The sequence below is a fragment of the Notolepis coatsorum genome, assembly GCF_963971535.1.
Source record: "Notolepis coatsorum genome assembly, chromosome: 15".
NCBI classification, from domain to species: Eukaryota; Metazoa; Chordata; class Actinopteri; order Aulopiformes; family Paralepididae; genus Notolepis; species Notolepis coatsorum.
Window position 1 is genome coordinate 96,958,386 of NC_140179.1, and position 26,856 is coordinate 96,985,241.

Below are 26,856 nucleotides of genomic sequence, written 5' to 3' on the forward strand. Positions count from 1 at the left end.
CACAAACTTGACTGCGTGCGTGTCGGGACGCATCGCTCCTCTCTCTCTCCTTCTCTCTCTATCTCTCTCTCTCTTGCTTGCTCGTTCTCTCTCTCTCGCACTCTCTCGTATGTATCACGCTGTGTGGGTGACTGTCACTCAAAGCGCTTATTGGTGGAGCCCATCGAATAACAGCCTGAAACCCGGAGCTGAAAAATTATGCTTTTGAGTACTTGATTAGAAATATAAAACAATGAATTTTATTTTGGGGGGGGGGGGGGGGGGGGGGGGACCTTACAGATGCCTTCCACAGACTCACAGGAATTGTGTAAAGTTGCCCAAATAGTGCAAGGAATAGCAATGCATGTCCCCTTTAAAACTTTGACCAGTCAGCTGGTTCTTTTTAGCGTTTATCGCTTTTTCATCGCATTTATACTTGGTCAAGTTCGACCGACAGAAGCAGGCTGAAAGGGTTCAGATGGGGGGGAAGACACTCTGGGAAAGGCATGGCTGTTGTCCGGGATTCGAACGCGCTCAGCCCCAGATCCGTGACGAGCACGGTTGTCCACGGCGCTGAAATAGCACTCGCGGTACGTGGTGAGCTACTGGAGCTCCCCCTGCATGTCCCCTTTTTTTTTTATCAAATTTTTTATTATCATTCACATGAAACAAGACAACACATTAACCACAATCACAGTACATAGAACTTCACAAGAAAATAACAAAAACAATAATAATAATACAGACTAACAATTATACAGACAAGAGAAAAGAAAACAGAGTTCAACCTTCTAAATTTTTATTCCAAGGGGTACTATCTAATAAATGGTCTCTCCCAGTGTTCAGCCCCGATTCCCGGCCGTGTGACCCTATATTAATAAAACGTACATCTCCAATCCACCACAAGGACCATTTTTTGAGAACACGACCCGAAAACAGAGCAATTGATTGATTGATTGAAAAGTTTATTAACAGATTGCAGAATGGGTACAGTACAGTACATCTCAATACATACAATTGTTAAGGGGATGCAGACCAGAGAAAGACTTTCGTCTTGTTTCCACCAGGGTCCCCCATTTTCAATTCATCATAACATATATGACATACATGACATACAGATAGACAGTACTGCTACATCTATACATTTATGACATATCAGATTTGCAAATACAGTACTGTTTGTGATACAAAAGTGTCCAGAAAAGGAGTGTATATACATTTGGCGTAGAAACTGTACATTGGAGGAGGTTGGTGGGGTGGGGTTGGGTGAGGGCTGTACATTGGAGGTGGGGGGGGGGGGGGTTGGGTAGGGGACACACACACATTTTACACTGTACATTGGAATATTGACAAAGCCTTACTTGGTCATTTACTGTACAACTAGGTTAGGACATTTGTAGGGGCCAGTTTCGAATTGCAGTCTCACGTAGGTGTTTTTTGAGAGTGTTTTTGAAGGTGGGTAGTGATTCACATTCCTTTACAGCTTTAGGCAGGGCGTTCCACATTGATGTGGCATAATTGCGAAACGTGTTTAGTCCCTTGTTTGAGCCGAATCTGGGTTTTACATGATTTGTGGAGCTCCCTCTGGTGTTGTGATCGTGGTATTCACTGACCTTTGGGAAGTATTTTGACATGTACATGGGTACCTTGGTCGCGTAGTGTATCTTGTAGACCAGGCCCATTGCAAGTTGCTGTACTCTGTCGTCTACTCTAAGCCATCCTAGTTTGTCAAAGTGGGCAGGGGTGAGGTGGGTTCTAGGAGTCAGGTCAAGTAGTAGTCTGACTAGCTTGTTTTGAGATGTTTGTAATTTGTTTTTTAGTGCCTTTGAGGTGCTTTGGTACCATGAGGTGCAAGCATAGTCGTAGTACCCTTGAATGAGTGCTCCTGCTAGAGTCTTCAGGGTATTCTTGTTTACCAGAGAGGAGATCCGGTACAAGAATCGCGTTCGTTGGTTGACTTTTTTTATTACATTGGATGCCATTTTGTCACAGGAAAGATTAGCCTCTAGGATGGAACCCAGGTAGGTAATTTCATCTTTCCTTGTGATAATATTGTCACCCACTGTAACCGAGAAGCCGTCGGTCTTGCTGAGTTTGTTATTTGAACCGAAGAGAATGGACTCTGTTTTGCCCATGTGTAATGATAGTTTGTTGTCGGCGAGCCATATGCAGATTTTGCCTAGTTCCGAGCTGAGGGCTTTTTCAACCTGTAACTTGTTCTTGTCAGAGACCAGCAGGGCTGAGTCGTCCGCAAACAGGAACAAGTTGCAGTCACAAGCTGACGACATGTCATTTGCATAAATTAGGAATAGTAGCGGTCCTAGTATGCTTCCTTGTGGAACACCACAGCTCACTGTGAGGGGGGGGGATAGGGTACCGTTTACTTCCACCATCTGTTCCCTCCCCTCCAGGTAGGATTGTATCCAGCTCACTGATAAACTATCAAAACCAATTGCTTTTAGCTTGTCAATGAACCTTCATGAAAAAACAAAAACCTGTAGAGGTGTTCCATAGACTCACAGAGACCGTGTAAAAGTGGCCAAACAGTGAAGAAATAGTTAAATAGCTGCCCCCCCATAATATCCCCAGCTAAACTCAAGATGACAAGACAAAAGACAAGACAGACAAAACACTTCCTCCTCCCCCTCCCAAGAGACCGCCGGACTCACCCGAACACGCACCTCAACCCCGCTCAGCCGCACACTGCAGTCTTTACCTTCTCAGCTGCTGCGAACCACAGGTCAATTCCAGCCTGCCCCACCCCAATCACCCGGGCTGTGGATATCTCAAGATAAATCACATCCAATAGAGTTAGGGACCAGTTAATCATTGTAAGCTTCTCAGGCTCCTTCCATCTCATTGCTATTAGCTTCTTCGCTGCTGTGACGCCCGCTAGGACAACCCTTTTCAGTTGTACGGACGCGGGTAGTGTCGTTATATCGTTCAGGAGTAGCGTAACAGCTGTGAATGGGATAGTTAAGCCACACAGATCTGAAAGTTTGTCCGTTATTGACCTCCAGAAGCGGGCCACTGGTGGGCAATCCAAATACATATGCATATAAGTGCCAGTGGCCTTTTGAGAGCACAAAGTGCACCGAGAGTCGGTTATCAGTCCCATAGCATATAGCTTCCTAGGTGTAAGATAGGTCCTATGAATATAATTAAAATTAATTTGCTGGTGATTGGGGTTGCGGGAAGATAATGCCACATTTGCCCAAACATCATCCCAGTCAAACTCGGGGTCCAACTCCGGGATATCCACACGCCAGATTGTATCCAATGATACATTTTTATACGTGGATTGAATTAAGAGCGTATAAAAGTCGGAGACAAACCCTCTGGATGTCGTCCTGTCCACTATGAGCCTGAGGAAGGGGTGTGGGTGCAAGGCTTGAGCCCACGGTACGCCATGCGCCCTCAGTGCTGACCTTAGTTGAAGGTAAAGAAAGAAGGACTCGCCGGGAAGATCATAAAATTCTCTTAAGTCCTGAAACGCACGGAGGCCGTTCTTATCATAAATATCCTCCACCCCTGCATGTCCCCTTTAATGAATTCATCATGGTTTTGTTTTAGGGACACATAGGCTGTAGTAAACAGGAGGGGAGAGCAGAGTGCAGAGTGTCAGTGTGCGTTGTTAATTCTGTCCGCTTGTCCTCGTGCCTAAGCAAGCTTCAACGTTTTATTCATCATCTACATTGGGCAGTACAAGCTTAATATTCAACATTAAAGATCAATGTAAGCCAGTGTAAAGTAAAGTAAAGATATTGAGCATAGATTTGTAAAATGTGCAACCCTACTTTCACCTATATGAGACGTATTCTTCGTATGGCTGCGCGTACCGCACCGTGACGCGCAGGATTCGCGGGATGAATACACGTACCGTTACACCCCTAGTCTGCATTCATTTATGTGTTAGAAGTATGCTTTTAACCCTTTCACTGCCACACGACAGCCGGTTAACCCTTTCACTGTGACAAGGTTAGCCCTTTACTATCATACAACCGACGGCGATTTGCGGAGCTAATGATGCTAATGATGGAGCATCGCCGTCGGTTGTGTGATAGTAAAGGGCTAACCTTCTGTCGTGTGGCAGTGAAAGGGTTAAGGGGCGCCCGAGTGGCACACCGCATACAGCACTACGGTGCAACACAGCGACCCAGGTTCGACTCCCGGACCCGGTGATCTTTGCCGAATGTCTTCCCCGGTCTATTTCCCATTCCTCCTCTCTCTCTCTCCCTCTCTCCGGACTGGCCGGTAGCAAAAAATCAATAAAAACCTACAAAAACATAACTTGTCCGAAAGGACAAGTAACATTTAGAAGTATGCTATTAAATACTTGGTTCACAATAGCAATGTGAGTGAATGAGGCGAGGGAAATAAGCTAATCTCTATGTTGGCAGACCACTGGAGTAACTGATGAAGATGAGTGGCAGGATAATGGACTTAGAGCGTGGCCAGGTAGCTATACAACCAAAGGTTCAACCAAAGCTGGGCATGAATGCCCCGGTTCTCCGCCAATCAGAATTGAGTATTGAGCCAAGCCATTGTATAATGATATCTGGAGTTGAGTGGGGATAGGGGGGAGGGGTTGCTACTGCTGGCCACACCTCATGCTCTGCCAAGAGGGGTCTGGAAAAACTCACGGTATAAGTTACAAAACTTCAACCCACACATCAGACCAAAAACAAAAAAATGGAACAAAGTGCAATACCAAGAGGGGATGTTTTTCCTAGAGGTAGTAGTTTGACGACATTACAGATTCCACCTTCTGTGAGGTTGGAGAACAACATGGATTTCTCTCAGCCAATCAGGGGAAATGTGGCTACGTCCCAGAACAATGGCATCTGACCAATCAGCAGTGGCCTGGGGCATTTCAAACTTCAGGGTTCTTCCAGAATTGATTTTCTGCACCTGTGTGCCTCCACCTATACTCCCACACTTAGGGTGCTTTCACATATAGTTTTGGTGGACTCACTGTCAATCTATAGACCTTGTTAGCAGTGTGATTCAGACACAGCATCACTGTCAGTCTATAGACCTTGTTAGCAGTGTGATTCAGACACAGCATCACTGTCAGTCTATAGACCTGGGTAGCAGTATAATTCAGACACTGTCGGTCTTCCATTTCTCTCCACGCCCACTGACTCTCTGATTGGCTGCAGGCGGCCACACCAGACTTATCATTACAATGACTGTACTTTACAATGACTGATGACATTTCTGCTTGTTGTTTTGAAGAAACAAACAAAAAAAATCAGAAAATGATGTTTTATAACTGAATTTAAAGATGCTTTAATAAATTATTGTATTTCACAAGGTGTTTGATGTTTAATTATCTTGTCTTGTCTTCTCTGTGTTGTGGAATGAAATGGAGGTGAAATGTGGGTCTATTATAAAACATAACACACAACTGTGACAATAAAACGAGGCATTTTAAAGTCCCCATCAGGGATCCAAACATAAACAAATGGATAGTCCCACCACCAAAACATAATGAATATGAATGGAAACATGTTTTTAGTTTCTAAACGGGTACATTTTGAATTCATTGTAACCAAGGAATAGGACACCTATACTTCTATCTATGATCAAATAAAAACACGGGAGACTTGATCATCAACATAACGGTTTCTCCTTTATTCACCTCCTTCCTCTTCCCACTCCAAAATCACAACAACAGAACTGGGACAAACTCTTCCCCAAAACAAAACCCCAAGAGGGCGCTCAACTCCACCTAATGACTTCAGCATCAATACCGTTTTTCACGATTGCTAAAACACATTTCATGAAACTGCCCTCCCTTTTCCCAAAACTCTAAAACACAAAACACTTTTCTCAAGCTAGTGAAGCTATACATACCGTCGTACACAAAACCTCACATTCTCTTTTCAAAACCAAACTAGCACACCAAAACAGTTGCCCATATGCTCAAAAGCTAACGTTGACACCAAGATCCCCCTCAAGGCCTGCAAACATTTAAACGGTACTAAGCATTTTTACACACAACAACAAATAATTGAAAACACAATGTTCAGAGTGTGTGTAACTGAGGGGTACAATTCCATGACTGTATTGATAAGTATGGTATCATTAAACCACTACCGCTTTATGTACTTTAATTACTGGCCATACAGTACATGATATATAAATATGATGAACACTTCCCACAATGAATCGGTTCCACACAAAGTGGTAATTAAGTATTTATTGCAGCAAAAGGTACATAATATACTTCTCTATTTTACTTTGGATGCGCTTATAAGGCAAAGGAATGTGCGTAGGCAAATCAATAATGAATGTCCATTCTCTGGTTACGCAGGAGGTAATTATACAACCTGAATCTTAGGGAATTATATCTATGGTACACTAGTAATATATAGCGGGAGATACTGGAAGGGTCCCCCCGGTTGTAAGCCAGCAGGGGTAGAGGATCTGTCGGTAGTAGAGAGTCTGGTCAACGATGACTAAGGAGACTCCAAGTACAGGAGACAGTGCAATAGTCTCTTGATCCACAGACGAATACAGCTGTTCTCCGTAGACTGTAGCTCCACAGTGAAGAAAGCTAGCCGGCCTCAGGCTCTCTGAGGCGCAGACTCGACGTGGCTCCTCACAGGGTAAATCCCACACGTGTAGGCGTCAGCGATTCTCCGCTCCATGAATCACAGGACCAAAACAAATATAATCCAGCCGCAAAGGGCTATGTAGTCGTCGGGTAGATTAATCCAGTGTACATGTCCACACGGTTCTCGTCTAGGTCTCCTCGGGTGAAAGCGCCATGAAAGCAGCCCAGCCTGGATAAGCACTCTAGCTGGTACGAGGAAGCGTTGGTGATGCTGGTCACTGTAGAACTTTAGCCGCACGATATACTATACACAAATAGACTATTACTGACTTAATAGAAATATGTCGCACTCGACGGTATAGCGCCAAACTCTGACAATTCAGTTATTAATTCGCACGCGGTCTCAATGCTCTATTTGGGGCCAAACAGGCCATACTTCACCGCACGGAGTATCGTGGGTGAGGCTTCAACTTATTGGGTAACTCTACTTCTGTATTCACCTGCGCCATATTTATATGCACGGCGAACAATCTAGTGCCAACCTCATTTCTGTCTCGTATTCCTGGGCAAGGCCGGGCATGTACAGACATGTCTTGACGGTGGCTTTGAACCTGACTCCGGAGGCATGGCCCTGGCGCCTGTGGACCGCTGTCCAATAGGAGAATGAAATATTATGGTCTGGTCTAGGCTAAAGGGATATTCCGTGTATATGTACAAGGAATATACAAGGGATATCAAACGATATACAAATACTATGCAATATATATCAATCAATAAATATATATATTCGGTTTAATCTGATCCTTTGTAACAGCCGCCTGCTAATTAGTCCCACCTAATTAGCTAAGCAGAGACAGATTAACCGCACTGTCCACTACTCAATGTCTGTTGTGAGGGGTCGGGCAGTTCACAAAGTCATGGGGTCATGGTCGTCATCGATAGTATCGGGGAGCCTTGGCAGTTCTATTAGCCTCGCCACGGGTCGGGTGTAGATCCGTCCTTGGACGAGCACTTCGGCTGCTCGGACCTTTCCGTCGGCACCGGTGATCACTTTGCTTACGCGGCCAGCCGGCCACATAGCTCGGGGTAGTGACTGGTCGATAATCATGACGACTGTTCCTTCTGTCAAATTGTCTCTCTCTTTCACCCATTTCTGGCGGGTCTGTAGAGACGGTAGATAGTGGAGTAGGAAGCTGTTCCAAAACTTGTCAGCCAATACTTGACTGTACCTCCACATTCTTCGGCCGTTCGCTTCTTCAGGCCGGTACATTGTCTGTGGTAGCGCGGGGTCCAGCCGCCCCATCAAGAGTGTGTTGGGGGTGACTGGGTCGACATCTGCTACATCACTTGAGACGTAACCGAGGGGCTTTGAGTTCAATACTCCCTCGATCTCCGTGAGGACTGTCATTAGGACTTCTTCCGCCACGGTCTGGGCCCCAAGCACGGCGTACAGGGCTGTCTTTATTGAACGTACTTCTCGTTCCCAAGTTCCACCGAAGTGAGGTGCGTTCGGGGGATTAAACTGGAAGTCAATCTGGGATGGAGCGAGGTGGGTCTTAAGTTCTGGGCCCATAGCTTGGAAGCTCTCTCTCAGTTCTCTTTCTCCGCCTTTGAAGTTTGTCCCGTGATCAGACAATAATATAGACGGTTTCCCTTTCCGCGATGTGAATCTTCGGAAGGCCATAAGGAATGAGTCTGTGCTCATGGTTGGAAGGAGTTCTATATGCATCGCTCGGGTGGTCATGCATTTGAATACAATACCCCACCGCTTCTCGGTTCCTCTTCCTTTCTTTATATACAGCGGGCCGAAACAGTCCATACCGGTGGAGTGAAAAGGCTTGTCGCCGAGTCGGAGGCGACAGGGAGGTAGGTCAGCCATCCGGGGTATACTGGGCTGCGCTCGCCACTTACGACAGTCTAGACAGGTTCGCTGGAAGCGCTGCACTGCTTCTCTCCCTTGCAGTATCCAATAACGACGTCTGATCTCCGCGAAGACTCTCTCTGCCCCGGCGTGATGCACATCCTCGTCGTATTTCTTTATGATCAGCTCTGTGACCTTGTGTCGGCTGTTTAAGACTATCGGGTACTTGACGTCATCCGGTAAGTCTGGAGCTCTCCGCAGACGACCACCCACTCTGATGAGACCATGGGCGTCGCTCTCGGGGGCTAGGTGGAGCAGTCTGCTGTCTGATGGGACGGGCTTTGCTCCCTGTAGACAGTCTAGCTCATCGGGGAACGGGTCTCTCTGGGCTCGTTGTAGTAGAAGAAGTTCTGCTTCTTCGTAGTCAGCTGCTGTAATGTCAGTAGTGAGCTGAACCTCTGGGTGGTGCCACAGGAATGTCTTTAGCTGCGCACTCTCTAGGGTGAGGCAATCGTCTATGTCGGGGTCTGTGGAGACGAGTGTGTTCAATCCACAGAACATAGATTTCTTGTTTTCGGCCTCCTCTTTACTCGCTTCCCGTGGGGTGGGTGTAGGCCACTCTTCTTCCGGGAGCTTGAGGAACTCTGGCCCGTCACTGTATAGGTTGTGACGGGTGAGGTCATCCAGGGACATTCCCCGGGTGATGACGTCAGCTGGGTTGTGTTTTGTGTCCACATACCTCCAGCTTGCTACTTCTGTTAAATCTTGAATCTCTGTGACTCTGACTCCCACGAAGACCTTGTATCTGCACGAATCAGACCGGATCCATGTGAGTACTGTCGTGGAGTCTGACCACAAGATTGTTCTTTGCACCGGAATGGTGAGTTCACGTTGGATCAACGTGGCGAGTTGCGCTCCTGCTAGGGCTGCGCAGAGCTCTAGACACGGGATAGATTGTTGCTTTCGTGGGGCTACTCTTGAGCGAGCCAGGATGAAAGCAGTATGTATTTCTCCTCCCTCCTCTCAGGCACGCAAGTAGGCCACCGAACCGTAGGCTACTTCGGAGGCGTCGCTGAAGACGTGCAGGTCCATCTGGCACGTCTCCGGCCTCACTGTGGGTGGGAAGTAGCTGCGGCGTATGTTGACACCTGGGAGTGAGCTGAGTTCCGTCTCCCACTCTCTCCATGTGGATGCAAGGTGTTCGGGTATGGGGTCGTCCCAGCCCTGGTCCTTGTCCCATAACGCTCTTACAATCATCTTTGCCCTGGTGGTGTAAGGTAGAATACATCCCAACGGGTCATATTGTCTGGCGAGTGTTCTGTATACACTCCGTCTGGTGGTCGGTAGTGCAGTCGACCTTCCCTGCTCCTTGGTCAGGGGTGTGTGTTTATAATGGAGCGAGTCTGTTTTGAAGCGCCAGACTAGTCCTAATGTCATTTCTTGGGCTTCTCCTGGGATGGTCGCCATCCAGGTCTCGCTGCTTGCTGCCTTGTCCTCGGGGGAGAGGCTGCGCAATACTTGCGGGTCGCTGCTGGCCCACTGCCTGAGATCAAAGCCGCCTTTGATCAGGGAGGCGCGGAGCTTGAGTAGAAGGGCCTCGGCTTCTTCTGGCGTCGAGACGCTTTGCAGACAGTTGTCCACGTAGAAACTATTTCCTACACTTTGTCGGACCTCTTCATCAGCTGCTGGGTCCTCTGCGACGTGCTTTTGCCGTGCAAACGTAGCACAGCATGGGCTGCATGTGGTTCCGAAAGGGAGGACTTCCCATTGATAGATGGCTGGTCGCTCATCCCCGATCCTCTCTCTCCATAGGAACCGCAGCAGGGGCTTGTCCTCCTCCACTAGTCTCACCTGCAGGAACATCCCTTTGATGTCGCCGCTGATGGCCACCTTGTCTTGGTGGAAACGTAGTAACACGCCTAGTAGAGAGGGGCCGAGTGTTGGGCCAGACAAGAGCTCTTTATTCAGATTTTGTGATCCGATCTGGTAGCTGCAGTTGAACACAATACGATCCTTGCCGTTGTGGTGGACTTTGTGGTGCGGCACGTACCATGATTCGGTAGTCTGATCGGCCTCTTTAATGTCAATTTTCTTTATGTGTCCCGCTGTGATTAGCTTGTTAATCTCAGCGCGGTACACCGTCTCTTGAGCGGGGTCTCTGGCTAGGCGCCGCTCTGTGTTCAATAGATACCGCTCCGTCACTTCTTTTGGGGCGTGGAAGGTAGGCATACCCTCTCGCCTCAGGAGTGGAGTTGCCTTTGACTCTCTTTGTCCCCTGCTCGAGGAGGGCTATAGCGTAAATGTCTTCCTTGGAACGAATGTCTTTCTTTTCGTTCTTAAAGGGCATTGTCTCTAGTGTCCATAGCCTCTCGACATGCTGTAGGAGGGTGGTGTCTTCTTCTGTCACTCTGGAGTGGAGGCAGTTAGTGGCTGCTGTTCGGTTAAGAGACTTAGCGAGGGGGCCTTGTAATGTCCATCCTAGGCGGGTCTCGACTGCTGCAGGACAGCCTCTGGGCCCTGTGTGGACCCGGTCTATCGGGACGATGAGGTCTGCATGGTCGGAGCCTATCAGCAGGGTCGGGGTGGCACCGTCTATGAGCGGTATAGGTAGTTGACGCAGGTGCACATATTTATCCATCAGCTTGGCGATGGGGTAGGTGTACTGCGACAGGCCTATTTCTTGGCTGGTGAAAGCGTTAGTAATCCTATACCGTCTCTCTGGCTGCCCGCTTGCTGCGATAGTGAAGGAGACATTCTCGCCCTTTATCGTCTTTAGATCTCTTCTTATTGTCCGAATCGTCATCTGGTTTTCGCTCCCCCGCAGCCCCAGCTGGGCCGCAGCGGACGCGAGGAGAAGGGTCTTCTCTGACCCGTCGTCAAGGACGGCGTAAGTGTCCATGACCTTATCTTGGTAACTCAGTGTTACGGGGACCACCTTTAAGAGCACCCGGGCGCCCCCGCTGCTGGCGGGGTCAATGTACATAACACTTGCCTTTGTGCTGCTTGAGGGTGCAGGCTTTCTTCTGTTACTGTCGTGTAGGACATCTAGGTGGGCTCCGTCACACCGACTACACCTCTTCTTTAAGCGGCAATCGGCTGCCATGTGACTGCGCGCACATCGGTAACAGCGTCGGTTGGACTTTATCCATTGACTCACCTCGTCGGCGGTCATCTTCTTGAACGTGTCACATTGTGACAACCAGTGTTCCTTTTCGCAGTACGGGCACACCATCTTCCACTTCTCTTTCATCGAGGGGGTACTGTGGTTCTTGCTGCTCGGTACTGATTCTGATTGGTGCATGACGGTCACCAATCTGCGGCCATCGTTTGCTCTCCTAGGTCCCTCTCTGGAGCTTGGGGTGCTCCGCATGAACGTATCCAACCGTAGGCTGTTGACATCTCTCGCCAGGAAGTCGGCTAGGTCTAGGAGGGATGGCTCGGGACCGTTAGGATCACGGTGGTCTCTTTGCCGCCTGAAGCGCTCTTGTCGGGCGGGTGGAAGCTTCTCTAAAATCCTCTCGACATTAGAGTTTGCGTACAGTTCGTGCATACCCTTTTCTCTTTGCGCCCCCAGCATCCCTACCAGGGATTGTACCTTGATAGACAGGTCATCTAGTGAGCGATTGTCTGTGGCTGGGGGTAGCCGGTCAATATGCCTTATCTCTTGTATTACGTAGTCCCATATGCGTCCATATCTTTGGTCGAGTGCTGCTAGAGCCGCTGTGTATGGGGTAGTAGAGGTGGCATAGGCCAGCGCTATATTGTGCGCTCGGGGCACCTTGAGGTGCTTCAGTAGGATAGCATACTTGTACGGTTCATCAGCTACATCGGACATCATTGTCTCTAAGCACATTCGTAGCTCCGTGTACTGTGCTCTGTTCTCGTGGGTGAAGTCCGGAAACGTCGGTGTGCCAATGTATGATGCCATGGATGGCTGGCACATCGGTGAGCGTTGGAAGAGAGGCCTCCTAGGCGAGTCTCCTCTTACGCCTCTTGGTGGGCTGGTACCTGCTGGGTACCATGGCCCGCGTATCCAGGTGCTGTTCCTCGGGGCTGGTCGTGCGTCAAGCTCACCCGTGAATTGAGTCGGGGGTCTGTAGCGCAGAGCCGCGGGGGTAGAGCCTGGGCTGTACTGGACCTCCTGGTCCTGTGGAGTACTGTGCTGCTGTCGGGCTTGACTCTCCTCCTCTCCCTCTTCTTCTTCCTCTGGCAGGTCCTCTAGATCCTGTAGTCGTCTATTTAGCCTCTCCGCGGTGTAGACCGTTTCTTCCTTGTAGCTGGGTCTCACTTGGACCGGTCGGGGAAGGGGTTCGGAGGGGGGTATAGGCTCTCTCTGGTGGTCGGGCTCAGGGTCGCTTGATCGGGTAGGGGAGGGTGCCCTTGACCCTTGTCTTGACGAGGCCCTGGAACCCCGTGCGGAGGGAGGGGGTGTTGCCCTGGTGATCAGCTGCTCCATTATCTGCGCTTGTAATCGGTCGCGCTCGGCTTCACGCTTGGTGAGAGCGAGGTCGCGCTCTGCTTCTCTTTGGGCACCGGCAGCGGCGCGCTGGGCTTCGGCGGCGGCGCGCTGGGCTTCGGCCCGGTCCCTTACCATATTCTCTTCCGTCTGAAGGCGTCTAATCTCTAGACGTATACGATCTTCGTCGCTCCGTTGCTGCGCCTGAAGGCGTTCTCTTTCCATGGAAGAATGTTCGCGCTCACTAAGCGTCTGTGCTTGGAGTCGATCGCGCTCTGTTGAGGCTGCTAGGCTGGCGAGGAATGCCTGTGCCAGCATCTTGTCCGCCTCGCTGGGGGAAGACGCTGGTTGAGGTGATCCGCTCCTGGCAGTACTCGTTGGAGATCTGTTCTCCTGTGGCGAGTCCTGGAGATCCATCTCCGGGGTGCTCTCCTCTTCTTGTAGCGGGTAGAGTTCCATCCCTGGAGGGCTGTCTTTATCCTGGAGCTCTCCGGGGACTACTTCTTCAGTCTTGGCGGGGGGTAAAGTCGTGTCGGGTCCCTCCTGGTCCCTACCGTGAGCTTGGTCAGTTACGTTAGAACCCACTAGGGCCTCTATTGGCGGGGTAGCTTGGTCGATAGGGTCGGACATAATTTTACTATCTACTTTTTCCGCGTTTACCGTCTGTAGAAAGCTAGGTAGTATATTGGCAACGTAATCCTCTAAGTACTGAGGTGTCTGCCGTCTACGCTGCGGGTGATCTACTTTAGGAGAACCGTTTTGTGGAGTGTTCATCATAGGCCATGTCAATATTAATACCACTATATTAATATTACACTAGTTACCATCCGGCTCGAAGGACCAATTGTAACTGAGGGGTACAATTCCCTGACTGTATTGATAAGTATGGTATCATTAAACCACTACCGCTTTATGTACTTTAATTACTGGCCATACAGTACATGATATATAAATATGATGAACACTTCCCACAATGAATCGGTTCCACACAAAGTGGTAATTAAGTATTTATTGCAGCAAAAGGTACATAATATACTTCTCTATTTTACTTTGGATGTGCTTATAAGGCAAAGGAATGTGCGTAGGCAAATCAATAATGAATGTCCATTCTCTGGTTACGCAGGAGGTAATTATACAACCTGAATCTTAGGGAATTATATTTATGGTACACTAGTAATATATAGCGGGAGATACTGGAAGGGTCCCCCCGGTTGTAAGCCAGCAGGGGTAGAGGATCTGTCGGTAGTAGAGAGTCTGGTCAACGATGACTAAGGAGACTCCAAGTACAGGAGACAGTGCAATAGTCTCTTGATCCACAGACGAATACAGCTGTTCTCCGTAGACTGTAGCTCCACAGTGAAGAAAGCTAGCCGGCCTCAGGCTCTCTGAGGCGCAGACTCGACGTGGCTCCTCACAGGGTAAATCCCACACGTGTAGGCGTCGGCGATTCTCCGCTCCATAAATCACAGGACCAAAACAAATATAATCCAGCCGCAAAGGGCTATGTAGTCGTCGGGTAGATTAATCCAGTGTACATGTCCACACGGTTTTCGTCTAGGTCTCCTCGGGTGAAAGCGCCATGAAAGCAGCCCAGCCTGGATAAGCACTCTAGCTGGTACGAGGAAGCGTTGGTGATGCTGGTCACTGTAGAACTTTAGCCGCACGATATACTATACACAAATAGACTATTACTGACTTAATAGAAATATGTCGCACTCGACGGTATAGCGCCAAACTCTGACAATTCAGTTATTAAATCGCACGCGGTCTCAATGCTCTATTTGGGGCCAAACAGGCCATACTTCACCGCACGGAGTATCGTGGGTGAGGCTTCAACTTATTGGGTAACTCTACTTCTGTATTCACCTGCGCCATATTTATATGCACGGCGAACAATCTAGTGCCAACCTCATTTCTGTCTCGTATTCCTGGGCAAGGCCGGGCATGTACAGACATGTCTTGACGGTGGCTTTGAACCTGACTCCGGAGGCATGGCCCTGGCGCCTGTGGACCGCTGTCCAATAGGAGAATGAAATATTATGGTCTGGTCTAGGCTAAAGGGATATTCCGTGTATATGTACAAGGAATATACAAGGGATATCAAACGATATACAAATACTATGCAATATATATCAATCAATAAATATATATATTCGGTTTAATCTGATCCTTTGTAACAGTGTGAGAATGTTCTTTTTACAGTTTCACAACTGCCAGGACACATTTTTAGAAACCTTCTCATCTGTTCTCAAAATATATGTATTGGGCATTAATAGATTTGTGTGGTTCATAGGAATAGTATGTAAATTTATTTTCTTTTTTACGATTGCTTTGACTCATTTTGCACATCAGAGTTTCAATGTGCAAAACTCTTACTGTACACACAAAATGCCATACTGCTCATTGTGGGTTCAAAATGTAACATAGCATGCAAAATAAAAATACCAGTGTCAAATCAGATAATAGTATATGCAAAAGTGTATCACAGTACCAGAACATTAGATATTTCAAACAATTACAGTAAGTTACAGTTTTTCACAATTGCTTACATTGCTGCATTTTCAATATACAACAGTCATCATCAAATAATGCTGCCAAACTAAATCCTTCTGATCAAAAAAGAGATTGAAAGTGTTCTTTGGTCATAATGCAAAATGCTACTGTATAGTCCTAATATTTGGCTCAAAATATGTAATATATAGCATGCAAAAGTGAAACAACTGAACAAAATTAGATTATATTTCATGCTAAGTTTGTGTCAGAACAGTGGATATTTGTTCATCGTTGACGTTTACTGTAATTATTGGTGCATTTTCAAATACAATGGTCATTATCAAATAATGCGGTCAAACAGAAAATTCTTGTTACCAAAAGAGACTATGCAATGGTAATTTCCCCATACTGTATGAAAATTACTAAGAAAATACAGTTATATCACAACTCAATGCAAAAATGTGTAAACACTATGGAGGATCCATTACACACAACAATACAAATTTAAAAAACAATGTGATGTTTTACTTGTACACATGACCTATACATGTACAATATAGGCCTACTATACAGTAATGCATCTTGTACACATCCTTCTTGCCCCCCACCCCCAAAGAAGAAAAGAAAAGTCCTTTGGAGCATTCAGCTGACTGTGCACTCTGCACTGGCCTATAGGTGTGGTCACATTAGTCACAACAAGTGTCTTACATTTTGAGTTGTTGTGTTTAATCAATGACACCAGATGTGTTCATTGTATTAAACTTTTGCCGACTGGCTATCATTTTGCATCACATGAGCTTCAATCTGCACATTTGATCAGAGATGTTTGCAATGTGTGTTTTAGCAAGACAAAATGTGTTTAGACTTGTGAGAAAGGGGGATTGAGTTTTGTGAATTGTGTCTACAGGTGAAATGTGTTTATGGTTTTGGCAAATGGGGGCTAGTTTTATGGAACGTGTTTAGGGAACTGGTCGTTTGGTTTAAACTTTAGGGTGTTGGGTTTTAGCAATCGTTTTGGTCTGATGTGTGGGTTTGGAGTTAAGGTGCTTGTGTGTGTAATGCTAATCATGTGATCATGTAGAGGAGAGGAGGGAGGAGTTGAAGGATAGGAGGTGGAAGGGAGGAGGGAAGTTGAGAAAGGAGGGATAAAGGTGGAGGGAGAAGAAAAAAGAGAGGATAAGAAGGCAGGTGGACAGGGAAGAGAGGAGTAGGAAGGGAGATTGTAAGAGCCAAAGCTAGATATATTTAGGTTATTGTATTATATGAATGTTTAATATTGATTGGATTTAGATAAAGTCATTGAACCGTCGTATTTGTCATAATAGAGCATTCTAGAACATAGAACCTTCTAGAATGTTTGTTGTGATGTCATGTATGATGTCAGTATGACGTCATGATAGAAAGTTCTGGAACCTTCGTGATGTCACCGTATGATGTCATAACCGTACATTCTAGAACATTTGGGTCTCTATATAAGGCAGTTTTGCATCTTCGACCAGACTGAACTGAACTGAGGCCAGAAGCTAGCAAGTGGATTTACGACCACTTCTGTAAAGAAAGACTTAGCAAATAAACCATTCGGATATCTTTGCTTTGGACTGGAGTGGCTGTGGACATTACTTTTCTTTATCAACGGACGTACTACTCACGAGTAAGTAATTTGACCAGTGGAGAGGATCGTCGGCCCTCACAGTAGAAGAAGAAAAAGTCAAAGGCAACCAACATGGCGTCTCTGAACGACAAGTCTGTGTGGGACGAAGTTGAGGATGGAATGGGAGAGGCGGTGTTGAAGATGTCGACTGAGGAGATCGTCCAGAGAACCCGTCTGCTGGACAGTGAAATAAAGATTATGAAGAGCGAGGTTCTCAGGGTGAACCATGAACTTCAGGACAAGAAAGACAAGATCAAAGAAAACACAGAGAAGATTAAAGTCAACAAGACCCTGCCTTACCTGGTCTCCAACATTATAGAGCTGTTGGATGTGGATCCTAACGACCAGGAGGAGGACGGAGCGAACATCGACCTGGACTCTCAGAGGAAAGGAAAGTGTGCCGTCATCAAAACCTCAACCAGACAGACCTACTTCCTGCCTGTCATTGGTCTGGTTGACGCTGAGAAACTCAAACCTGGAGATCTGGTGGGGGTGAACAAGGACTCCTATCTGATTCTGGACACTCTACCAACTGAATATGATTCCAGAGTTAAAGCCATGGAGGTTGATGAGCGACCGACTGAACAGTACAGCGACATCGGAGGGCTGGACAAGGAGATCCAAGAGCTTGTGGAGGCCATTGTCCTGCCTATGAACCACAAGGAGAAGTTTGAGAATCTGGGCATCCAGCCTCCTAAAGGCGTCCTGATGTACGGCCCCCCGGGGACGGGGAAGACCCTACTGGCCCGCGCCTGCGCTGCTCAGACCAAGGCCACCTTCCTGAAGCTAGCCGGTCCCCAGCTGGTCCAGATGTTCATTGGAGACGGAGCCAAGATGGTGAGAGATGCCTTTGCCCTGGCCAAGGAGAAGGCCCCCTCCATCATCTTCATCGACGAGCTGGACGCTATTGGAACCAAACGGTTTGACAGTGAGAAGTCAGGAGACCGGGAGGTCCAGAGGACCATGTTGGAACTGCTCAACCAGCTGGATGGATTCCAACCCAACACGCAGGTTAAGGTGATTGCGGCCACCAACAGGGTTGACATCCTGGACCCCGCCCTGCTGCGCGCTGGGCGTCTGGACAGGAAGATCGAGTTCCCCATGCCCAACGAGGAGTCCCGGGCTCGCATCATGCAGATCCACTCCAGGAAGATGAAGGTCAGTCCTGATGTGATCTATGAGGAGTTGGCTCGCTCCACCGACGACTTCAACGGAGCTCAGTGCAAAGCTGTCTGTGTAGAGGCTGGTATGATCGCTCTTCGTCGAGGAGCAACAGAGTTGACTCATGAGGATTACATGGAGGGAATCCTGGAGGTCCAGGCCAAGAAGAAGGCCAACCTGCAGTACTACGCCTAAGAGGCATTTCTGTGTGTGTGTGCGTGTGTCTGTCTGTCTCTGTGTGTCTGTCTGTCGGTCGGTCTGTGTGTGTGTGTGTGTGTGTAGGTTCTATTGGTCGTCACGTCTGGTTCTGAAACGACAAGAAATAGAGGAAGAGAGATCAGGATGAATGGTTCCACCCCGAGGCCTGACACGTTTTCCAACTTCACAGAAAAGGCTGGCACGTGGATGGAGGAGGTGCATATGCGCACAGCGGAGTCTAGGAAGCACCAAGATGAGGTCAGGCCTGAAGACAGTGCATCCGGCGTCGTAGAAGGGAAAGGGTCTATTTCGTCATTTAGAGGAGAGGAGGGAGGTGTTCACATTACGAAGGAATTTTCATGTGTCGAGTCGGCTGTGATTTTGGAGACTGGGAAAATACAGTTTTCTTACCTTGTAGTAGTACTTGTAGCTTGTATTAGTACTTGTAGCTAGTAGGAGTACTTGTATTAGTATATGTAGTAGTGACGGGAATATTTAGGAAAGTAGATTTAGGACCACTTCTGTAAAGAAAGACTTCGCAAATAAACCATTTGGATATCTTTGCTTTGCACTGGAGCGGCTGTGGACATTACTTTTCTTTATCAATGGACGTACTACTCACAAGTAAGTAATTTGACCAGTGGAGAGGATCGTCGGCCCTCACAGAGATGGAGGAGGGACACAAGAAAGGAGAGATAAGGGAAATGGAGGAAGGAGAATGAGGAGAGAGAAGAATAGACAGATAAGGGAAGCGGTGGAAGGAGGAGGAAGAAGGAGGGGGAAGAGAAATGGGAATGTGCAGGAAAAGGAGAGAGAGAGACGGGGGGGGGGAGAAATGATAAAGTAACTTAGGTCATCAATTACCCTCTCAAGCCCCGCCCTCTTTTCTCGGCCCTCCAATCACAACTGTTGCATCAAGAAAAGAGGGCAGTGTTTGAGATAGCCAATTTCAAAAGCTTATATTATGACAGTTGTGTTAAATTAGCCAATATTACTGTAAATCAGTCACACAAAATACCATTAGCTTTAGGACCTAGGCATGTTACTTACTTTCAAGCTGTTTGTATGAGTGTTTGTAGGTAGTGTACTCAGGGCCGTCTCAGGGGGTGTGCGAGCAGTGCGGTCGCACAGGGCCTCGCGGGAAGGGGGGCCTCACGAGAAGAAAAAATGTTCTTTAAAAAAAAGAGGCCCTTTTAAAAATTTGTTTTTTATAAAAATTAAAATAAATATAACGTTATTTAACAATCACTTTCCATCACAGAACGAAAATCTAGTTTTGCTTACAGCAGGTGTCTAATGTGACTTACATGATCCATCATGTTTATAAACATCACTGTTTATTTTATATATCAATGACATATGTGAAGTGTCAAAACTATTGAAATGTGTATTATGCTGTATACTGCTGTCTCACCTTAAACATTTTTTCAATCAATCAATCAATCAATCAATCAATCAATCAATCAATCAATCAATCAATCAATCAATCAAATACTACCACTCTCAAAGAATGCTCAGCTCAGAATGTGTACTGCACCCCTCCCCCATGCTCCATGCACAACTTAGCAGGTGGTTGGAAAAATTTATCAATTTGAACTTGCAGTGTGTGGGGGAGGGGTGTGTGTGGCGTTTGTTTTCGCCTCCTCTGAAAATACCAGTACTGGGGTAACACCTATATAACAAGAGTAATATAAAACCACTGTATATCGTACAGAAGAGAGCTATTAGGATTATTTGCAAAGCAGACTATCGAGAACACACTAACATATTATTTATTAATTCTGGATTATTGAAATTGCAAGAAGTTACAGACATTAGTAGTTATTTACAAGGTGCCTACCGCTCCCGGGCTGATTTGTCGCATGTCCTCCCATTCTCCTTCTCCTCTGTCGGTCCTGTATGGCCAATAAAAGATGTAAAAATGCTAAAATAAATCTTTAAAAAGAAAGACAGTAGAGGTTGAGTGCTTTATTACCTAAAGATGGTAAGTTAAAGTGATACAATCAAAACCAACAATGTTAAGTTGATGAAACTCACATATTATGTCACTGAATAGTTGTGCTAAATGATGAACTAGATATTGTTTGTGTAGGACTTCTAGAAATGTGTGAACCCTCTGCATGAAGAATGCTAGCAACCATATTTGATCATAATTAATATAATATATATAATATAATAATAATAATATAATAATTATGCTCTGTTCACCTACGACTAGCACAAGTGACCATATGTCCATTTGTAGACATATATCCAATGCATCTACTAAGCCATATTTAGGGTGTTTTCTTACAAATCATGCATTATGACACAAGACATAGTACTCAATACTGCATTGGATGGTGGCACCATATTTGATCATATGCCCTGTTCACCTAAGACTAGCAACATTTACATTATGTACACTTTTAGACATAAGCCTGCTAAAATGTAGTTAGTAATTCAATATTTGTGATTGAATTGAAAATTTTGATAACATTTTAAGAAGAAAATAACTGAGTGACATGGGTCCCTCTCCCAAGAGGACATGACTAGTTTTGACTACACCCCACCCACACCCTGAGTGACATGGGTCCCTCTCCCAAGAACACATGCGCGACCCCACCATGTGTATCCTTTCCGCAACGGAATTCGGTTTCCGGGTTCCTCTGATTGGCCGCAACCCCCACGTGACCCGCCCCCCTATCCACCGCTCTGCCGTTGCCGTGCGCGGCAGAGCGAGCGGCCGCGGACTCGCTCGAGTCGCTTCCTCAATTTATACGCATGGAAGTATTGACTGAATGAATGAATGAATGAAAACTTTATTTAACAGATTGCAGAATGGGTACAATACAGTACGGCTCAATACACACAATTGTTAAGGGGATGCAGACCTGAGAAAGACGTTTGTCTTGTTTACATCAGGGTCCCCCATTTTCAATTCATATAGAACGACTACGCCGTAACAAATCATTAAAAAAATATACCGTTAACTGGAATATGTTGTGCCTTTACACATATGTTGGATTATGTAATTGGTTTGTCATGACAAACAAATAAAAAAATCGCGATTTACCCGCTGGCTACAACAACACACAGTGACTGCATGTAGTCACTGTGTGTTGATGTTGTAGCCACCTCCTCAGAGCCACAGAGCCAGCGGTGCTTTCAAGTCCGGTCTGGGGACCGCTCAGCAGCGCCACCCACCCAACAGCTGAATTGCCAATGGCTGAATTGGAGTATTGCACTGTGCGAACACAGCTCTGTGAGCTCTGTGGCTCTGCAGTTGCTTGCTTCTCGCAAATCCAGCAACAAGCTCCCGCTGACACGTCGTTGTCATTATTATTAGACATGCTTGGTGAAGCAACAATGAAACAAATGTAACTATTTTAATACAATTCAAATTGTGCTTAGAGGGAATTATTTTCACAGGACATTATGACCGGAGATATTTAAATATGTCGGACTTCAACAGATTTCCCCGGTAAAAAAAAACGGTAATTACCGGACAACGGAAACCCTGGTCCGTGTGTCATCCAGGTGTATGGCTCTCCGTTAACACGTCTGCTCCCATCCGTGGATATCAACAAAGAGGTAGATTCTGCCAGCAGACTCCTCCTTGATGCTCGCTTCTTCGCTCCTTCCACCTGTTGCCAACCACCTCCCACCAGCTCCCCTCTGCGGTAGTCCTCTGCCAGTTCTCTGAGTCCATAGCTAAACGAATCAGAACAGCTCAAAATTACACAACAATAGGATGAAGTCAGACATATTATTATTATTATTATTATTATTATTATTATTATTATTATTATTATTATTATTATTATTATTATTATTATTATTATTATTATTATTATTATTATTATTATTATTATTATTATTATTATTATTATTATTATTATTATTATTATTATTAATACCTATTCAACCTGTACCCCCCTTCCACTATATGACACCTGAATTTACCCAAGGGGATTATTAAAGGAACACTTGACTTGATGGAAAGACAAGCTATGTTGACAATTGACTTTATTTTTCTATTCCTTCATTCAATTATGTCATTGTCTTTAAGTAAAACATTGGAAGGAGGACGGAGGATGAAGATGCATTCTATTCTGACTATATATATCTACTTCTGAGGGTCTCTTCCACCGCGGCTTGTCACATCAGAGACACGGCCACGGAGAACAGATCAGTGGAAAAGCACAACAGATTATTATTTCTAGGACTATTTATTTTCTAATTTGAATTAAATATGCTTGGATACTCTCTTCACTGAGTGGAAATTGTGGCTTGAGAAAAGAAACCATTATCATTTCACCTTGAACCACATTCACACATATGCAGGAGTGGACACTCACACACAGGCACGCACGCACACACATTCTGTACTTAAATTATTCTGTTGCTGTACTTAACACTTAGTTTATACCTGTGACTTTTTAGCAATTTGATATTTGCTATGCTTTTTTAAAGTTTTTTTCTTAGCATTTTTACAGCTTTTTCTGGTCACGCACGACCGATAGATGAGAGGGAGAACGGGAGGAGATGTGGGGAAGACATGCGACAAATATCGCCGGGAGCGGGAGGCGAACCCGGTGTGGCCGCGTGGGTGTGCGAGGCACTATGCGGTGCGCCACGAGGGCGCCCTGCTGTGCTGCTTTTAACTGTAATATACTGGCAAAACAAAAAGTATAAGAACAAAATATCAGAAAAAACAAATAGCCTATATCAGTGGTTCTCAACGTGGGGTCCAGGGACCTCCAGATGTCGTTGGTGAATGTGCACATTTGATCAGAGATGTTTGCAATGTGTGTCTTAGCAAGACAACATGTGTTTAGACTTGTGAGAAAAGAGGTTTGAGTTTTGTGAATTGTGTCTACAGGTGAAATGTGTTTATGGTTTTGGCAAATGGGGGCTAGTTTTATGGAACGTGTTTAGGGAACTGGTCATTTGGTTTAAACTTTAGGGTGTTGGGTTTTAGCAATCGTTTTGGTCTGATGTGTGGGTTTGGAGTTAAGGTGCTTGTGTGTGTAATTCTAATCATGTGATCATGTAGAGGAGAGGAGGGAGGAGTTGAAGGATAGGAGGTGGAAGGGAGGAGGGAAGTTGAGAAAGGAGGGATAAAGGTGGAGGGAGAAGAAAAAAGAGAGGATAAGAAGGCAGGTGGACAGGGAAGAGAGGAGTAGGAAGGGAGATTGTAAGAGCCAAAGCTAGATATATTTAGGTTATTGTATTATATGAATGTTTAATATTGATTGGATTTAGATAAAGTCATTGAACCGTCGTATTTGTCATAATAGAGCATTCTAGAACATAGAACCTTCTAGAACGTTTGTTGTGATGTCATAATAGACCTTGCTGGAACATAAACTCTAGAACGTTTGTGGTGAGGTCATAATAGACCTTACTGGAACAGAGAACATTCTATACCACAGTATGACGTCATGATAGAAAGTTCTGGAACCTTCGTGATGTCACCGTATGATGTCATAACCGTACATTATAGAACATTTGGGTCTCTATATAAGGCAGTTTTGCATCTTCGACCAGACTGAACTGAACTGAAGCCAGAAGCTAGCAAGTGAATTTATGGCTGTGGATGTGTCGAGTCGGCTGTGATTTTGGAGACTGGGAAATACAGTTTTCTTACCTTGTAGTAGTACTTGTAGCTTGTATTAGTACTTGTAGCTAGTAGGAGTACTTGTATTAGTATATGTAGTAGTGACGGGAATATTTAGGAAAGTAGATTTAGGACCACTTCTGTAAAGAAAGACTTAGCAAATAAACCATTCGGATATCTTTGCTTTGCACTGGAGTGGCTGTGGACATTACTTTTCTTTATCAACGGACGTACTACTCACGAGTAAGTAATTTGACCATTTGGAGAGGATCGTCGGCCCTCACAGTAGAAGAAGAAAAAGTCAAAGGCAACCAACATGGCGTCTCTGAACGACAAGTGTGTGTGGGACGAAGATGAGGATGGAATCGGAGAGGCGGTGTTGAAGATGTCGACTGAGGAGATCGTCCAGAGAACCCGTCTGCTGGACAGTGAAATAAAGATTATGAAGAGCGAGGTTCTCAGGGTGAACCATGAACTTCAGGCCCAGAAAGACAAGATCAAAGAAAACACAGAGAAGATTAAAGTCAACAAGACCCTGCCTTACCTGGTGTCCAACATTATAGAGCTGTTGGATGTGGATCCTAACGACCAGGAGGAGGACGGAGCGAACATCGACCTGGACTCTCAGAGGAAAGGAAAGTGTGCCGTCATCAAAACCTCAACCAGACAGACCTACTTCCTGCCTGTCATTGGTCTGGTTGACGCTGAGAAACTCAAACCTGGAGATCTGGTGGGGGTGAACAAGGACTCCTATCTGATTCTGGACACTCTACCAACTGAATATGATTCCAGAGTTAAAGCCATGGAGGTTGATGAGCGACCGACTGAACAGTACAGCGACATCGGAGGGCTGGACAAGGAGATCCAAGAGCTTGTGGAGGCCATTGTCCTGCCTATGAACCACAAGGAGAAGTTTGAGAATCTGGGCATCCAGCCTCCTAAAGGCGTCCTGATGTACGGCCCCCCGGGGACGGGGAAGACCCTACTGGCCCGCGCCTGCGCTGCTCAGACCAAGGCCACCTTCCTGAAGCTAGCCGGTCCCCAGCTGGTCCAGATGTTCATTGGAGACGGAGCCAAGATGGTGAGAGATGCCTTTGCCCTGGCCAAGGAGAAGGCCCCCTCCATCATCTTCATCGACGAGCTGGACGCTATTGGAACCAAACGGTTTGACAGTGAGAAGTCAGGAGACAGGGAGGTCCAGAGGACCATGTTGGAACTGCTCAACCAGCTGGATGGATTCCAACCCAACACGCAGGTTAAGGTGATTGCGGCCACCAACAGGGTTGACATCCTGGACCCCGCCCTGCTGCGCGCTGGGCGTCTGGACAGGAAGATCGAGTTCCCCATGCCCAACGAGGAGTCCCGGGCTCGCATCATGCAGATCCACTCCAGGAAGATGAAGGTCAGTCCTGATGTGATCTATGAGGAGTTGGCTCGCTCCACCGACGACTTCAACGGAGCTCAGTGCAAAGCTGTCTGTGTAGAGGCCGGTATGATCGCTCTTCGTCGAGGAGCAACAGAGTTGACTCATGAGGATTACATGGAGGGAATCCTGGAGGTCCAGGCCAAGAAGAAGGCCAACCTGCAGTACTACGCCTAAGAGGCCTCTCTGTGTGTGTGTGTGTGTGTGTCTGTCTGTCTCTGTGTGTCTGTCGGTCGGTCTGTGTGTGTGTGTGTAGGTTCTATTGGTCGTGACTTCTGGTTCTGAAACGACAAGAAATAGAGGAAGAAAGATCAGGATGAATGGTTCACCCCGAGGCCTGACACGTTTTCCAACTTCACAGAAAAGGCTGGCACGTGGATGGAGGAGGTGCATAAGCGTACAGCGGAGTCTAGGAAGCACCAAGATGAGGTCAGGCCTGAAGACAGTGCATCCGGCGTCGTAGAAGGGAAAGGGTCTATTTCGTCATTTAGAGGAGAGGAGGGAGGTGTTCACATTACGAAGGAATTTTCATGTGTCGAGTTGGCTGTGATTTTGGAGACTGGGAAAATACAGTTTTCTTACCTTGTAGTATTACTTGTAGCTTGTATTAGTACTTGTAGCTAGTAGGAGTACTTGTATTAGTATGTAGTAGTGACGGGAATATTTAGGAAAGTAGATTTAGGACCACTTCTGTAAAGAAATACTTTGCAAATAAACCATTCGGATATCTTTGCTTTGCACTGGAGCGGCTGTGGACATTACTTTTCTTTATCAACGGACGTACTACTCATGAGTAAGTAATTTGACCAGTGGAGAGGATCGTCGGCCCTCACAGAGATGGAGGAGGGACACAAGAAAGGAGAGATAAGGGAAATGGAGGAAGGAGAATGAGGAGAGAGAAGAATAGACAGATAAGGGAAGCAGTGGAAGGAGGAGGAAGAAGAAGGAGGGGGAAGAGAAATGGGAATGTGCAGGAAAAGGAGAGAGAGAGACGGGGGGGGGCAGGAGAAATGATAAAGTAACTTAGGTCATCAATTACCCTCTCAAGCCCCGCCCTCTTTTCTCGACCCTCCAATCACAACTGTTGCATCAAGAAAAGAGGGCAGTGTTTGAGATAGCCAATTTCAAAAGTTTATATTATGACAGTTGTGTTAAATTAGCCAATATTACTGTAAATCAGTCACACATAATCCCATTAGCTTTAGGACCTAGGCATGTTACTTACTTTCAAGCTGTTTGTATAAGTGTTTGTAGGTAGTGTACTCAGGGCCGTCTCAGGGGGTGTGCGAGCAGTGCGGTTGCACAGGGCCTCGCGGGAAGGGGGGCCTTGCGAGAAAAAAATATTTCTTTAAAAAATTTGTTTTTTATAAAAATTAAAATAAATATTACGTTATTTAACAATCACTTTCCATCACAGAACGAAAATCTAGTTCTGTGTCTAATGTGACTTACATGATCCATCATGTTTAT

At 46.2% G+C, this 26,856-nt stretch overlaps 2 protein-coding genes across 2 annotated transcripts; both read left to right on the plus strand.

Moving 5' to 3' along the window:
• Nucleotides 1-17,070: 17,070 nt before the first annotated feature.
• Nucleotides 17,071-18,358, plus strand: LOC311241868 (26S proteasome regulatory subunit 6A-B-like; the record flags this gene model as incomplete). Its single annotated transcript, XM_084330804.1, has 1 exon — nucleotides 17,071-18,358. The coding sequence occupies exon 1, from the start codon at nucleotides 17,075-17,077 to the stop codon at nucleotides 18,356-18,358; it is 1,284 nt and encodes a 427-aa protein (XP_084186930.1). The 5' UTR covers nucleotides 17,071-17,074.
• Nucleotides 18,359-24,279: 5,921 nt separating this feature from the next.
• Nucleotides 24,280-25,563, plus strand: LOC311241867 (26S proteasome regulatory subunit 6A-B-like; the record flags this gene model as incomplete). Its single annotated transcript, XM_084330803.1, has 1 exon — nucleotides 24,280-25,563. The coding sequence occupies one exon, from the start codon at nucleotides 24,280-24,282 to the stop codon at nucleotides 25,561-25,563; it is 1,284 nt and encodes a 427-aa protein (XP_084186929.1).
• Nucleotides 25,564-26,856: the final 1,293 nt, after the last annotated feature.